Genomic DNA, 16093 nt, shown 5'->3' with positions numbered 1-16093 from the left:
CATTTATGGTACTTGCATAAACCAAGTTACAAGCTCTTGTGCTTTATTGCACCAACACAGTAAAAAACGCACATCTGTAGCTCTTGATTAGCCTGATGTGCACATCCTGGTTTGAGTTATGTTCTCAGCAGATTACATGAAGTTAGCTGAACTGACATCTTTACCAGAGTGATTTGCTTTTGACTTATTTTGTATCTTTGAGCTTTTAAAATAAGCTTAGAATTTTTACATTTACCCAGAAATTTCTGAATTACTGTATTTGTATCTTTGATTGTGTGTACACGATCAAATTAGGTCTCTTCAAACCTGCTGTGCCTTTAATATACAATCAGTATACCTTTCAGATTGTGCTTTAGATGCAAATACTCCGCTATGTGTTAACTCACACTAAAATCTCTCTCTTAAACCACCTTATTCCCTGAATCAAAGAACTGTGTGTATCCATCGATGTTGGTAATGTGCTCAGTTGGTTGTGAATGTAGACAACAACATACTTTACAAATAAATTTTATGAGTGGTTGTTTAACTGTCTCTGTGTATGGGGAAATATTTCATCATGTGTTACGATCACATTAGTGGTGAGAAATCTAAAGGTACCAAGTAATGCTTTAGTCAGTTAATGTAACTAGCATGAACTGTATGCACTAAAGACAATATGCAGAGGGCATTGGTTTGAGTCACATGACTTGAACTCAAGTCAGACTCATAAATGTGAGTTTAGCAGCCTGAGCCTATGGCCTATGGCCAAATGCAAAACTTTGAGTCCAGTTTCTTTTAAATGTTTATTTGAAAGGTATAAAAAGCTTTCATTGTTTTTGTAAATTTGCAGAGGTAGGTTACATGTGTGGCATAACTTTTTGAAGACTCAAACACAAAGTTTGAGACTTGGACTTGACACGGGACTTTTTCACTTTCATTTGGGATTTGATGGTCTAATTGCGAGATTTGCTCTTGACTTGGGACTTAGCTGTCTTGATTTTAAACTTGACTTGAGACTTATCCTTGAAGCGGGACTAGACTTGAGACCTTCCTGTCTTTATGTAGGACTTGGTAGCCATGACATGGCACGTTAGCCTTCGTTTGTGACTAGATGTTCTGAATGCAAGACTTATTTTTTGACTTGGGACTTGTTGATCCTGACTTGGGACTTGTTGATCCTGACTTGGGACTTGTTGATCCTGACTTGAGACTTATTGACCCTGACTTTGGACTTGTTGGTCTTGACTTGGGACTTGTTGATCTTGACTTGGGACTTGTTGATCTTGACTTGGGGCTTGTTGGTCTTGATTTGGGACTTTTTAACCTTAATTTGAGAATTGCTGGTCTTGACTTGGGATTTCATAGCAAAGCCTTGCGATATACCAGCCAGTGTACCATCAAAAGGCTTTTGATAGTCTATTACTGACTTGAAATGGGGAGAATGGTGCCTCTGTCATTCTCACTCCATGTCTCTTACGACTATTCTTGCACTATGTAACTCAGCTATGATCTCACAGAATTCAACAACCACTAACAGTGGTTCACTCACTCATACGGAACGTTAGCTGGGTGTAGACTGTTGTGAGACAGCGTCATTTCACCCTACTGATGACGTTTTGCTGCAATAATAATTCTGTGTCTTTGCTCTCGTTACAGTAACGTGGTGTGCTTCATAGCTCAGATATCAACAGAATGAAATGTGCCAGCATCCTGCTGCTACCATTTGTGACAGCAGAGGCTGCTGTTGCCACTGCTCATCGAAAGTCACATAGCCTCACTTTAATTGTGACTTCCAAACAATGACTTGATGAATTCCACCTCTGGAATGTGATGCCTGTGATGAGTACACTTCCATAAGGGTGCTTTGTTTTTTATTATTAGTTATTTAGAATGAATAAGGAATAGAAAATTATTTCTTGTAATGTTATAGGATCATGTTTGTGTGTGTACAATTATTAATGCCAACTCAGCACTGTCTCATCTCACGCTGATTGGCTTTGGTTCTTGGGAGTGTTGAGTGAAGATTGTTCCACTTTGTGTCGTTGTCTCGTTATGATATATCTTGTTTGAATGCACATCAAGAGTTTACGCCTTACACCGACAAAGTTAAACCTTAAGCCTCTGTACATTAGTAGCCAACTTACTGTAGACCCTGAAATCCCTCCAGGTTATATGTTATAGCTTCCATACATCCAATGGCGCACACTGACACATCCAGGAAGTGGTCCACAACCAATCAGAGAGGAGCTGTGCTGATTTGGTACCGCCTACGATCCAGCCTCGTCTGTCACTCACTTGTACCAAGTGACAATTGCTATCTTGGAAGTTGTGGCAACAGTTGGGAGAAAGACAGCAGTGACCGGTGGGACCATGTAACGCGGTAATGACGAGTTCTAGGCTGCTTGTTAGAGAACAGTACGGTGTGTTGTTTGTGTGTCTACTCGGATAGGGGAAATAAAGTGTTCGCGTCGTCGCTCGTATCGCAGAAGTAGAACCGTTCGGGATTGGACGTCGCGAATTAACTCCAGAAACTTTGTGTAGGTTCTTCTAATGGATGTTAGCGCGTGGACCGTGTGCTGAGAAACAACACGGTGAAGTTAGGCAGTGAGCTTTCTAACAGGACACTGTGTTTTTACCACTCACATTGTTACATAAACAACTTTATCACCCGAACGGGGCTCATAATGTCAGCATCAACAGCAGAAAGCAGCTCGTCCCAGCAGCGGGTTAAACACAGCGGCTCCCCGACAGCCTCCTGCTCTTCCTGTAGCAACAACACCACCGCGGTCCGGTTGCAGCCTATCCGCGCCACGGTGCCGTACCAGCTTTTGCGTGGAAATCAGCACAGCCCAACCCGCTCCGTTTCCTCCCCCTTCTCAGTAGCCGGGAGCAACACAGGACCGACGACGTCCCGTTGCTCCAGTCCCGCCAACCCGGGTGGAAGCGGCTCGGACGGTAGGCTGGTGCTCAGGCAGAGACTCTCACCGCCGGAAAGCAGGAGCCCACCGGGACGCTCTCCCTACTCGCCTCTTTCCAAAGGTAATTTCGTCCTCTGAAGTGAAGTTTATCTTGAATGCACTCATCATCGTTGCGATAGCTTGGTGCTAACTTATGCTAGGTTCTGTCGTATGGAGCAACCGTCACGCCAAACTAGCTTGAAAAATCCGACAATTTAATGGTTTCGGCGATGAATGAACCCGATATGTGCATTTCAAAATGAAAACCTAAACTGTGCCCGAACAATTACACGTTACTCTTAGGTTCGGCGTACGTATAGTGTACAATCCAACGTTAAACTGAAATTAAATCTAAGATTTAGTCATTTCTCCCACCATTCGCCATCCGACGCCACGTTGTTTTGGTGAGGGAGGCGAGTGGAAATAATGGGAGAAGCACTTAAAGATATTGCATTTCTATTCAGATGAGCGCAGTTTTGTATATAGAATGTACACCGAATTGTAAAGCGAACCGTCAGTATTCCGATAAAGGCTGTGAAATTCTTGTAAGGCCTGTAGAACTTTCCCAATACGCCAGACCACCTAAAAATGTCAACTTTCCCATAGCGACATTCAAATTAGCGAGCTGTTCTCTGTAAATACGATTGAACTACCCATTTCGTGGCGAGATGCTAGGCTAGTTGGTTAGCTTTCTAATTGGGTCATAGTACATTAGGGATATGCTGGTTGACGGCAAAAACATCGAGGGTCCATTTATATTTCTACGATCGCTGTATTTTCACAATAGGTCCCGCAACCATATTCCAATTTCTGCCATAATATCAGCAATATTTGCAGCGTACCACAGTTTAGGCGTGTTTTGGTGTCTTACTGGACTGTGTCACAATGGCGATTTAAACAGAAATGATCTGATATTAGCTATGCAGCAGCTCTGACAGTATCCTTGCTGTGATGAAGTAAATATGTCAGGATATGGATGCCCGTGAAGTGATGATGCAGCTACTCTGTCGAAGATAAACAGGGCTCACTGATCTACACGAAGCGGATGATTAGCCGGATTTTCGGGCTCTGCCGTGAACACTGAAAGCTTATGATTAGAAATCGTTACATTGAGGTTGTTTACCATCACTGAAGCGGAAAAAAAAAAAAAAATGTCGTCAGCTGGTAGGTCGATGGCTCCTATGGCAACATTGGGGCCTAGCAGGCTGTGAGACATAAACAGAGCCCTCTGGGCAGGCAGGCAGGCAGGCCAGCCTCTGCAACTACATGCATGCGTATATCAAATATTATCTGGAAAACATGAATACATCAAAATGTACAATATAGTGAAATACAATTTGTAGATGCCCTAAATCAGCCAGCCAACATTCAGCATGTATCGTGGCTTCTGCGTGGCTGCTACATGGTTTTGGTGAAGAGCTGTTAGCCCCCTATGTTCAAGGGGCTGCTCTGGATTAAAAAATGACTAAAAGGCGATTGTATGCACTTGACTTCACATCTTTCCACTCTTAGATTAGTCATTTGTGGTAGCAGTGGCGTGTCCAGGGCATTGAACTGAGGTGGCATGCTTCAAGCCAGGGTGGCACCGAGCACGATGCTTTGGACCCCTTCCAGCACCCAGTAAACACACAGATAGCTGAATTTCATTTTGATGACCACTGCTGAACACAGTGATTATGTGAACTATAATGTATGTATGTAACGTACGGCAGCTAGCCATCACCGCCTGAGATAGATAGATAGATAACTCCTGCCTTCTTCATTATATCACAGTCATGCTGCTGTGGATATTTTGGCCTACTTAGAAATAGTTGCGATCATTTGTAACGTGTTTTAAACACGTTTTAATTAATACAAAATTTAAGGCTGCAATATTTGGAATGGATGAAATGACTGTGTGATGTGAAAGGTGTCCCTCACACACAGGTTTTATGGGGGGGGGGGGGGTCAGCAAAAAGCTCTGATAAAACCACTGCATGTAAAGTTAGTGACTGGCTGGTGCACATTATGGATCATTTAGCAGCTGAAGAGCCACATATTTTCATTATTTTCATTCAACAATTTTGTTGAATACTCTATTCTGATCAATCATGGCCTTCTACAGTCTATAATTTCTGTATAGCAGACTGTTGCCATGGACGCAGTACTGATAGTCAAAGCAATAAAATCATTTTTAAACAATAAAACCTTTTTTAAGTCAGTATTTTCACTCAAATTGTTGATTTCTTGAGCGTGAAGAGGTGTACAGATAATGTACAGAGTGGCAGTCATCCTTCAGGGTAATTCCAGTCCTGTATCACCCTGTCAGGGCTCATTTTGTAATAATGACAGCTTGCTGTACCTTATCTTTTATATATCCTGGATCCCGCTGAACCATTAACAGCTTTTATTTAAACCCAGCTTCAGATATAGTTTCTGTTTGATTCATATCTGAACACTGTTCAAATCAGAGCTGAAATCATTACTCGGTTAGTTAATTGACAATTTTTGTAATCGAAGGTGGAAGTACCTTTTAAGCAAAAATATTCCAAATGGTTCCAGGCTCTCAAAAATATATATTTGCACATTTCTCCATCTTTTCTGGTGTAAAGTTGCAGCTTTTAAAAATGACCAAACTTTGGCAGCTTACCTCCTGTGGATCTCTGTACACATGAGAAAGTGGAACAGACGAGTTAATTCTCCCCTCCTTGCAAAACAGGCTGTGCTAGAAGCTAGCTGATGTGGCGACTACTCGCAGGGCTAGTTTGCAAACAACTGTAGCTGGAGCTAACGTGTAATTAACTATCCTGTGGGGAAGATGTTAGCACTAGTCCCATCACCACAGTGCTCCTAGATACCCAGAGAACTTCCTACCCAGGAAGTGATTTAATTCTGAAATGTTGCTGTTATAAATGCTTGTGTTGGACTTTATCTCAACTAATACGTTGTAGTGTCATGCAATTATGATGCAGAGCCTATATATTGTGAAGATGAACTATGTGTATTCTGTAATTTAACTCAGCCCACCTCACTATACCTTTTTACTGCCATTCATTGCCAAGGGGCAAGGAAACAAAGGAAAGACTGTAATGTTACACAGCATATAGTCACACATTCTCCACATAGAAATGAGATGCAAAACCTGTGAAATGGTCCTTTAAGTACAGCCTTCTGAATAATGTATTAGCTCCTGATGGGAGTGTTTCACTGCGGTTTGAGATGCTCATATGACTCAGAGTCATACTGGATGACCTTGTCAGCATCAACTGAACTCAGAAAGTCTGGACAGGCTCTGAGCAAGTGCGCCTCATGCAGCAACACCTGCACACTGTTGCATTAATCCTGTGGCTCCACTGATTAACTGAAAATGCCGTAGTGTCGTTCACAGAGACCGGTCAACGCTGCATAGAATGATACACTGTTCTAATGTTTGCTACGGGCTTGTATCTCTGAAAACAGTTCTTACATAAGTCCAGACCCTAGTCAGTATGAGAGCCCCTAGGGCCTGCTGGCATTTCATCGAAAGTCTATCTGTAAAGTCAGACTCTTTAGTAACACGTAATGACTGCTGTGTTGTGTTTGCTTTTAAGTTGTCAGTTTCTATGTTACATAAATATACAAGACCAAGAAACCAATTTTTCCTGCAATCACTATGCAATGTTCTGAAAATATTTGGCCTTTTTTTTTTTTGGCTTTTGCCACCATTTGGTTAATGTTATTATTTGCTGCTTTCAGTTGGCTACACTTTTTAGCAAAGCTCGCAGCATGGCCGCCTGGATGGTTCTGTCTGTCATTAGGTCCACCGCTTTGATCAAGAACTCAACAACTATTTGATGGATGGTCATTAAACAACACACTAAACTAAGATGGTAAACATCATACTAAAACGGACCGCACTTGTATAGCTAAATCATATCTACTACAGAGCCTTTTTTATCCCTGAAACTGTTTTAATCCAACTGTGATAATGGACAAGACTGATCTGCATTGCGGCCCTGTGTATGTGCTGGAAGTGATCTCCATTTTGGGAGTAGACAAGTAAAAACTCTGTGCTTCTTTATCTTCGGAATCAAAAAGAGTACAATTGGTTCTCACCTGGTTGTTGCCCGCACTGTGTCAGAGGACATTTGCAAAAAAAAGTTTCTCCCCTGTAGTGCTGCTGTGCACCTTCACTGGGCAGCGCTGCAAAGTTTAGATGGCATTCACAATGAAAGAAATGTGTAGCTTTTGAGCCTGTTCCTTCTGCACATGGAAGCATAGCCATCTTACTGGCAACAACTCAACACACCCTCCACCAGTTCCTTAAATAGTAAAATTAATTAGATAGTCATAAGGATGCACATTTTAATAGTTACTGTAGTTGTTGTGTTGTTGCATAAGTGCGCCATCATTGCACACAGACAGGAACTTCAGTTTTTCTTTAAACGACAAAAGACTTAAGCATGAACAGAATATTTATGGTGATGCATGTCGTGTGTTTGTGTTCTGGAACCTCATGGGGCATAAGAAAAGTGAACTTTAGGAGTTATCACTTGCACCCAGTTTGAGGAAAACGGTACTTTGGAGTCTAGAGCCACGTTGGTGACTCTGTGAGGTTGTAATTGTGTGCCGGCGTTCTGCTTGAAAGGTCTAGAAACATCTGCATCTACACCTGTTGTGCACATTTTAGGCAAACACTGGGTTTCCCCCAGTAGACTTGGTGCACAATACTCTATACCATAATTTCCTGTTTTCACTGTGAACATGATGTATGAACCTTTTGGTTCTAAGCTGCGTGGATGAGTGTGGTGGTCCTACAGCTGCAGACTAGTCATGTTACATTCACAAGACACTTTGTCACTTATATTAGGGGAATTCACCATACAAACAGGATATATTTTGAGAGACAAGGTGTCTGTCAAAATGGAATTGCTTATTGCAGAGCTGAGCACACAGCTGTCATTCATTTTATACCATGTTTTATTCTGATGCTTGATTACAGTAATTACAAAATGTAAAACAAAGGCTATGGTTTTGATGAATACATGTCGTGACAGCCAAACCCACACTTGTTATTGTCCTAGTTAAGTTTGTCTGTGGTTTTATGGTTGAAGGACACAAAACAGAGTTTGTTGAAGGACAGGGATATCTATGGATTGCTACTTTGACCACAGTTGGAGGTCAGGAGTTTGTCCTTGAACTTGCTTAGTTCTAATCTCAGTATGACCTGTGACCACAGACGTTACTGCAGGGTCAAAATAACGATTACACTTCACAGCGATGGATGTCAGAAGCTAAATGACAGACTGTGTTCCAGCTGAAGGTTTTGTGCTCCATCTTACAAGATCTCCAAACTACTTGCTTCAGTATGTGGGATACTGCCCCAGGACTACAGTATTTTGAGGAATGTAACGGGCTTGTAAAGCTCTTTACTCTCCTAAAAATGGTCAAAATCTGGTTGGAATTCTTTTTAACTCTTTAACGCTCTTGGACAAGTATTAACTAGCTCTAGTATTTCACTATCAGCAGTTATTATCATTGTTGTATGTACATCCATGGTCACAGTGCAAACAGGAACTCTTATCTACTCCACCATTACTTTTAATGGTGTTCACCAAAGTGTGAAAAAGTATAAGCCAAAAAAAACTGGGCTACACGAGGCTACACCTGTCTTAACTCACATGGGATGCTAAAGATTACCATGTGTACCCCTCTGCGAGCATACTTTGCGGAAGTGATCATGTGAGGGTCAAAAAATACTGCACATTGGCAATAAAGTATTCTGCTCATTAAACTGAATTACATTGATTTTCGCCGAAATGAGTTGTTGTTTGGTTTTCAGGCACTTCCATATTATTAGCAGCCAGGTCGCAGATAGTATCAGAGCGTTCAGAACTCTATGTTTCCCAGCTGTAGTTGAGCCTGTTGAGCATGTTGAGCCCTTTTAGAAATAAGAAAATTCCATGCATATGAGCTTTTTTTTGGCCATACACTAGTAATTCATTTTGAATAGTACCTTCAACATGGTTCTTATATGTCTGGAACACATGATATCTCTTTTCTGTCGTCTCTGTCTGCTGAAGACATGCATAGACACAAAAACCCTAGAATATGTATAGTAGCACTCATGCGAATTGGTGTCCTGACTTGACCTAACCCACAGTTGAAGGGGTGAATGGAACGGTGTATGATTACATTTTCACATATTCACCACTGCTGTCTGCATGCAAGTGTATGGAGCCTTTACATAAAAGGCAAATTCTTTGGTATGCCAAAAATAATTTCAATGTCTGATGAAATAATTCAGACAGACCAGTACACCAAAGCTGCAGTGTCTATTTTTCTGCAGTGCTGTGATGATTGCTGCTTAACTGTAGCACTCGTTGCACTCTGGGGTCACACAAGCACACATCAAATGACAGGAAGTAGGCGGCCTGTTTCATTTTGAGTTATTTACCTGAACCAGTGGGGTCGTACATTTTTCATCTTAAAAACACTTTGATTTTCAACATGGCTCCTCATTAGGTGTCCATGTCTGGTCACTCTTGTAGACCTTATTCAGATCAGATCAGTCATGTCTATATAGTTCACACATTGTAGCCTTTCTGATAGTGCTGACCTAAACCAGCACTGGTTTTAAAGCTTGCATTAAGGTTTTTTGATTAAAGGATAGTTCTGGTTTATAGCAACTTGAGTCTTATTTGTATAGTTCAGGCCATTATTGGAATCTGTAATAACAATGTGAATTTCTGAGAAGAAGTGTGATGGGGGCAAGAGACACGCATAGTAAGATGCTTACTGCCTTTTTCCTTCATAGAATCCGTCATAATCATTGTTACGATATGTGCAAGACTTTTCATTACCAATTCATTTAGTTTTGTTAGATGACTTTGACTATCTCAGACCTGAAGCTGTTGTATCCAGTGATATTAAATCATGTGCTCCTGCTATCTCTGCCATGTCACTTCTCACTATGGCTGCCTAACCATCATCCTGCAGTTTAACCGTTATTGTATGATCACCTTTATTATTCAAATAAATTACATATTTGTTTATTATACACTGTTTTATGTAGAAAAGGAGACACTGAGCTCAGTAAGACTAGCTGTTTGAATAAAAGATGAACTAAGTAACCAGTGTGTTGGTAACTGAGTATGTTTACCCTTATGCCAGTGTGCCTGTGCAATCAGAGATGATTGACTCCTCAGTTACAAATGCTCTGTATTTGTAGAGCTCCTTTCTAGCCATTTCAACTACTCAGTTGTGTGAGTGCTTTTACATTCACTCATTCACCCATTCACACATCATTCATTCAGGAGGAATCTAAGTTGGAGACTATTCTTTCACACACTGAAGCCATGTTGGGGTTCAGTATCTTGCCCAAGGACACTTCAACATGCTGAGCTTCTGATTGAGGGACGACCCACTCTACCTCTGAGCCACAGCCGCCCTGTAAAGGAATTACCTGTGAGCCAGCTCACCAAAAGCATAAAAACATGAACATGCATACATTTATGTACATAAACGTACATAAAAACTTCTATTAAAAATGGCTCAAATCATAACTCCAAATATATTGTAACAGGACAAACTGTAAGCTCACTACTAAAACTGATAGAGAGCTTGTTGATTTGTTTAGTTAATTAAGAATCATCATGCCTGCGGGTGGCTGGGTCTTCACTGAAGTTCTGGTCTAATGACCCTCTAAAGAGGAGATTGCAATAAGAGCAGAACGACTGTGTTGGAACGAGAAAATGCTCCTGTGATACAACTCTTTGGAACCTTATTGAGCTACTTAACATGTTTAGAAGATCACGGCCAAGTCTAATTTAGTCCCTCGAGTGCACCTGTAATCCTGTGGATTTATAGCAAGTGACCCGCACCTCTACCGTATTTAAAAGGATTCTCAATTATTAGACCAGAAGCCAAGAGAGAAGATTACACAACATGAACATTTGCCCGAAGAGGCATCATGTGTGAGCACACAGGATGGATATGTGGTCGTTCTTTCTCGCCCTCGGATTGTGACCGTTAGGCTGACAATGAAATATGTTCCACATAGAGCGGGTCTCTGTGACTGAAGGGTTCTGTCATTGCTGGAGCTTCATCCATCTGGTTTTGACTCACACTGGTGCACCGTCATCATTTTTCACATGATTTTCACTTGCATGTGGCGCTAACGTTAGCTTAATTAGCTAGCTAGATAAAATTTACCCAAGCTGTCATTTCAGCTGGCAAAATCTACCGCCACCAGTTAAAATGACACCTTGCTGTCCTTTACCTCTGTGTGAAGTTGAGGACAGCTCGTTTCAATAATTACAACACATTTCATGTGGTAAATCTGCCACAGTTATCATTATGAACATATGTAATGTGCAACGGAACAGCTTGACAGGCAGCAGCCACAGTAGCTAAGGGAGGCCAGGCTTAGCAAACAGTCATGATGTTTCTGAGTAGCCCATCTTATTCTGAAAATAACAATACAGGAAGTCCTGCTTAGCTAAGGTATGTACTGACTAGGCCAACAGTCTGTAAATGGAGGAAGTGAAAACTAAGCAAAAATGGCCATGGGATCAAAGGGTATTAGGGTGACCAGCAATGTTCTGGTCAAAACAGTTGCAGTTCCATTCTCCATTCTGAAGTTCTAAACATTTTCAGCACTCGTGAAAAAATACCAGTTTGTGTACTATATTCAGAAGAAGACTAACATTTTGAATGAAGCGGTTCAAACGTAAAGCTTTATCGAGCATGGATGGTGATTAGGTGTATGTGATCATTCTCTGTCTCTACTAATGTTCGTGTTACACTGAGCTCACGCGGCTCCATTTCTCTCTTGTCTCTTCTGTGCAGTTGAAAGGACAAAATCCCAGCAGGTGTGGAGCTCGGGGGCCATTTGGCGGACGTCCTCTCTGGGCACTATCACCGCGCCCTACCTCACTGGGCAGTGGCCCCGTGACCCCCATGTGCACTACCCAGCTTGTATGAAAGATAAATCCACACAGGTAAGCCCAACCCCCACGTTGCTGTCCCCTTCATGTGCCACAGTGTATTCACTTCCCCACAGACATGAAGTCACGTGGCCTTTTGGTGGCAGAGAAAAGAGAAAGCAGGAGAGAATTGAGAACGGAGCAGCTGATGCAGTGTGTGACCTGTTAGTGGAGGGTTATGTTAATGTACTGGTTTGTAAATGACATGGGCTTGACATTGGGACATTTTGGAGTGTTTTTTCAGGCACAAATGTGAAGCATTCTTCCCCAAACACATGGTGTAGGTATCAAACAGCGGCACCAGGTGTCATTTCAGGATGTTAGCAAGGTGCGCCCCTCTCCTCTTTGTATACGCATTTGACGAAGCATCTCACAAATAATAAGAGACGTGCTAACAGAGTTTGTCAGATTATGTATTCTTTATCCTGCTGTGAACGAAGGTCACGCAGTCATTTTGAATGGAAAATCCTCCGCCTCAGAAAAGCAGGCAGAAACAAAGTGCAAATGGGATTTACACAAAGAAAAGAACCTCCATTCTACAGAAATGTCAGACAGTCAGACTGCACTCTTATTGTCTGCACCTACTTTAGTGTTGAAGCTTTTCATCAGAGCAGAACTTTGTAAAGTTGCATTACACCATACATTATGATACATTATGACTGGATACAGGATACATTATGTTGTACAACGTATACAGTGTACATTATGTTGGCATGACATGTATGATATTCACTCTGACCCTCTAATGTTAGGAGATCATGAGAACCACATTATAACCATTTTGCCCTTTAAGGAGAGCCCAGTGTTGTAGCTGGCCCACCATTTCTCCTAAGATGGAGGATCCACCTCCATCTTAGGAGAATGCTACTGCTGGTCAGCTATGGTTGGTCTAGATAAGTTTTGCACAGTTATCAGTGTGCCCACACATTGTTTTTGCCACTACAGTAGAGGAATTATTCTCATGTTCATGTCTGAGGTCATCTCTCTGCAGGCGTCAGTGAAGCCTTGCTAACTTTACCATTTGCCTTACTATTACTGAGCCAGGCCACACTAGCTTAGAACCAGAGATCTCTAACCACGGTGTAGAGCTGCCAAGGTTACCGTACCAAAGCCACTCACCACTGGGTAGAATTGAATGAGTGCTTTGCGTGGCTTGCTCAGATTTTGTCGATTTGGTCATTTTCCTGTGACTTTCCTGCTTGTAACGTGTAATGTTACATATGTTTCTTGTATGTATTTACTGCTTTGTTGTGTTGTAGCTTACAGACAGCAGCTGAAGTGAAAAGTGTTTTTTCCACATCAACAATGAACCTCTTGTCGAACATGGTGCTGAAATGCTGATGCTGACCGGTTAACATCTGGCCTGATGCTACCTCTTTGCCGTTTGTTTGTCTGACTTCCTGCCCGCCTCGTCTTCTGGTACACGCCGCGGCGCTCCCAGTGGGCTGTAAACCATTAACTAGAGGGGGCGCAATCAGCTCCGACAGCCGCGGCACAGCCGGAACGCGACTCAGACGCCCCCAGTGGGTTTTAGCCTGAAGACTGTAGGCTGTAACACACAGAGTGACGGCTGCTCTAAATCTGATCCCTTTGTGTGGACAGTGACTGGCTGCTAACGTTCATACTAACATTTTCCCTGATGATAGTACAGCTGTTCTTGTTCATGCAAACACCTCAGGATGAAGACTCTGTGCTTGTGTCATTCACTTGGCAGTTCAATGATCGGGACTTCCACCAGCATTTTATGTGCCAATCTTCTAAACAATTATTTTCATTATTGATCAGTGAACCGATTATTCTGTTATTTCAGTTTGTCTATAAAATGTCAAGGCTGCAATTGTTGGCAATTAATAGTGGATCGATTAATCAATTAATCCTGATGAGTAAGTAATTGTTAACTCAGAGAAACGTTTGGGTGTAGTTACTCTTTAAGATTCCAAAGATGTGGTCCCTTGTTTTTTACTTGCATAAGACCTTTCTAAAGACTGGAGAGCTGCACCCCAGGGGTGAGCCATAAGTGGATGATCTTCGTCATTATCTTCAGTTTCAACATCTGCAGCCTGAGCCTGAGCGAGCACCGTATGAGTCACCACTATCAGTCAGCGCTGCACTTGCAAGGTTGTAAGGGATTTACAATGTTTTTTGAGGACAGAGTAAAGATATCAGTTTATCATTCTGTCCACAGGCCAGACTAGGACACCTCGCATGGACCTTGCGTCTGTCTGTGTGGGTGCACTGTATCCACTGCGTGTCCATAGCTTTAGTCCAATGTTGGCTCTGACTGTAAAATATTAGTGTCGCTGTATTTTTTATGTCATAGTAGTAATGTTCTGTGTCACCTTCGCTTGTGCCCACATCTTCCTGCCCCATGATCCTCTCACGCTGTTCACCCTCAGATGTCCCCACACACACAGGACTATATATCCGGTGTCTTCCAGATTGTGTGACATTTACCACCTACGCATCTGCACAGCTTCAAAAGCCAGATGACCTCTTTGCTCTTAGCTTACAGTTTATTATTAACTCTTGAAGTGACACAAAGGCATGACTGTGATAGTCTGCATGTGTGGTGCAGCAGTTTGACAGATGTTTGCATATGCAGGGACGTCTTCCCCTCTTACTCCTGACTACTTCATTTTATAATCCATCAGACATCAACCAGCCTGCAGTGGCAAGTCCAAACCAACTCCCCGGCCTTAACAATTTGCATATAGAAATCTAGAAAAGTGCACAGAGTAGAGTGCAGATCTCCACCAGACGATCTCGGCTACACCTAAACCAACTGCGATGGGCACCACTACGAGAAACACACTCTAATGGGGCAACAGATTTCAGCTTAGCAGCTATTAACAGCGGCTCACATACAGTCAAGATGAGGGTGAAGATAACAGAAACAGAGATTTGTTTGTGCTGTATGGTGTGTAAGGTCAGTGGATCACAAAATATCGTATATGGAATGAATCTACAAGAGCTCAGTTCAAAACACAACCAAACATTTGTATGGATGTCAGTTATTGTGTCAAAGGTCAAAACGTGGCCTGCAACCGATGAGGCGTGGCTTGGCTTGGGTTTAGCTTTTCGGAAAGCACTTGTTGATGACTGGCTGTCTGTTCTTGGTCTTCTATGATATTAAACTAAATATATGTGTGTTTTGGACAAGCCATTTGAAATAGTTTACTTGGGTTTTAGGAAATAGTGATATCTTATTTTGAAACTTTTTTCTGACTTAAGGGACCAAATAATTGATGGGTTCAGTAGTTGGAGCCCTACAATCTTGCATAAAGCACTTCACAGAATTTATCTGGGGAACTTCAAATTCTTCTGCATTCTACAAGTAAGCAACACTGCTGCTTTTGTTTTAATATAAAAATGTAATAGAAAACGTGTGTGTTACAGGCAAAATAACACACGCTTGTTAAAGTGTTCAAAAACATTTCCTGATTTTAAAACTTGTGCTCTAAAATGAGATGCCAAGGAAGATTAAAAAAAACTGAGTATGGCTACGCAATAGGATTTAGTACAATAAAAAACCCTGCACAAATGCAATACAATTAACACATGATACGTTTGCCAGGGCATCATAGAGGAGTTGGACTGTAGTCACACATGGTTGATCTGAGTGTGTACAAATAGGAGGAGCACCTCAGGCGGGAGTCATTCCTTCCAGTTCCAGTAAAAGTCTACATGTCATTTATTGGGTAAAGATCAGGGATTTAATACATAATAATGACTGAGTTTCTGTCAGTCTTTGCTTCGCATCAGTGGCACACAGCACGCCTTAGCTGAACATACCAGACATCCTAGGATGGTGTTGCAAATAAGACAAGAGGGGAACGCTGGCAGAGTAAGTTAGTATATTTATTTTACGAGTGCACTCTCAGTGCCTCCTGTTTATTTCTAACAAGGCGGCTGCACATTGTAGAGCTCTTAGTATATTAGGGATGTGCATTTCAAGCAAAAATACTATTCGACAGTCACTGTGAACTGTTCAATGATTCCACCGAAGTCCACCTGGAAGAAGCACCGCAGCAGGAGGGGAGGAGAGGAGAGAGAGCCAGGATCAGAGCTAAACTTAGCCGGCTTGTGCTTAAGGCTGCTCCTGGCTAATGTCCGGTCGTGGGAAGATCAGCTAGATGAAACGGGGCTCAGGCTACCCAAACAATTCAAAATCAGAGACTGTTTGTGCCCACATCTTTACAGAGCTGGCTCCAT

General features: G+C 42.1%; 1 protein-coding gene across 4 annotated transcripts in view; it reads left to right on the top strand.

Moving 5' to 3' along the window:
* The first annotated feature begins 2315 nt into the window (after nucleotides 1–2315).
* The window catches only part of glcci1a (glucocorticoid induced 1a), a 30595-nt gene continuing 16817 nt past the window's right edge, over nucleotides 2316–16093 (top strand). For all 4 annotated transcript variants that reach the window (XM_070845944.1, XM_070845942.1, XM_070845941.1 and 1 more), the window contains exons 1-2: nucleotides 2316–3018; nucleotides 11745–11896. In XM_070845944.1, the coding sequence (XP_070702045.1) occupies nucleotides 2664–3018; nucleotides 11745–11896 (507 nt within the window). In that variant the 5' untranslated portion in view covers nucleotides 2316–2663. The remainder of the gene's footprint in view (nucleotides 3019–11744; nucleotides 11897–16093) is intronic.

The sequence above is a fragment of the Pempheris klunzingeri genome, chromosome 16 (assembly GCF_042242105.1).
Source record: "Pempheris klunzingeri isolate RE-2024b chromosome 16, fPemKlu1.hap1, whole genome shotgun sequence".
NCBI classification, from domain to species: domain Eukaryota; kingdom Metazoa; phylum Chordata; class Actinopteri; order Acropomatiformes; family Pempheridae; genus Pempheris; species Pempheris klunzingeri.
This window is presented reverse-complemented; position numbering and strand designations above follow the sequence as displayed.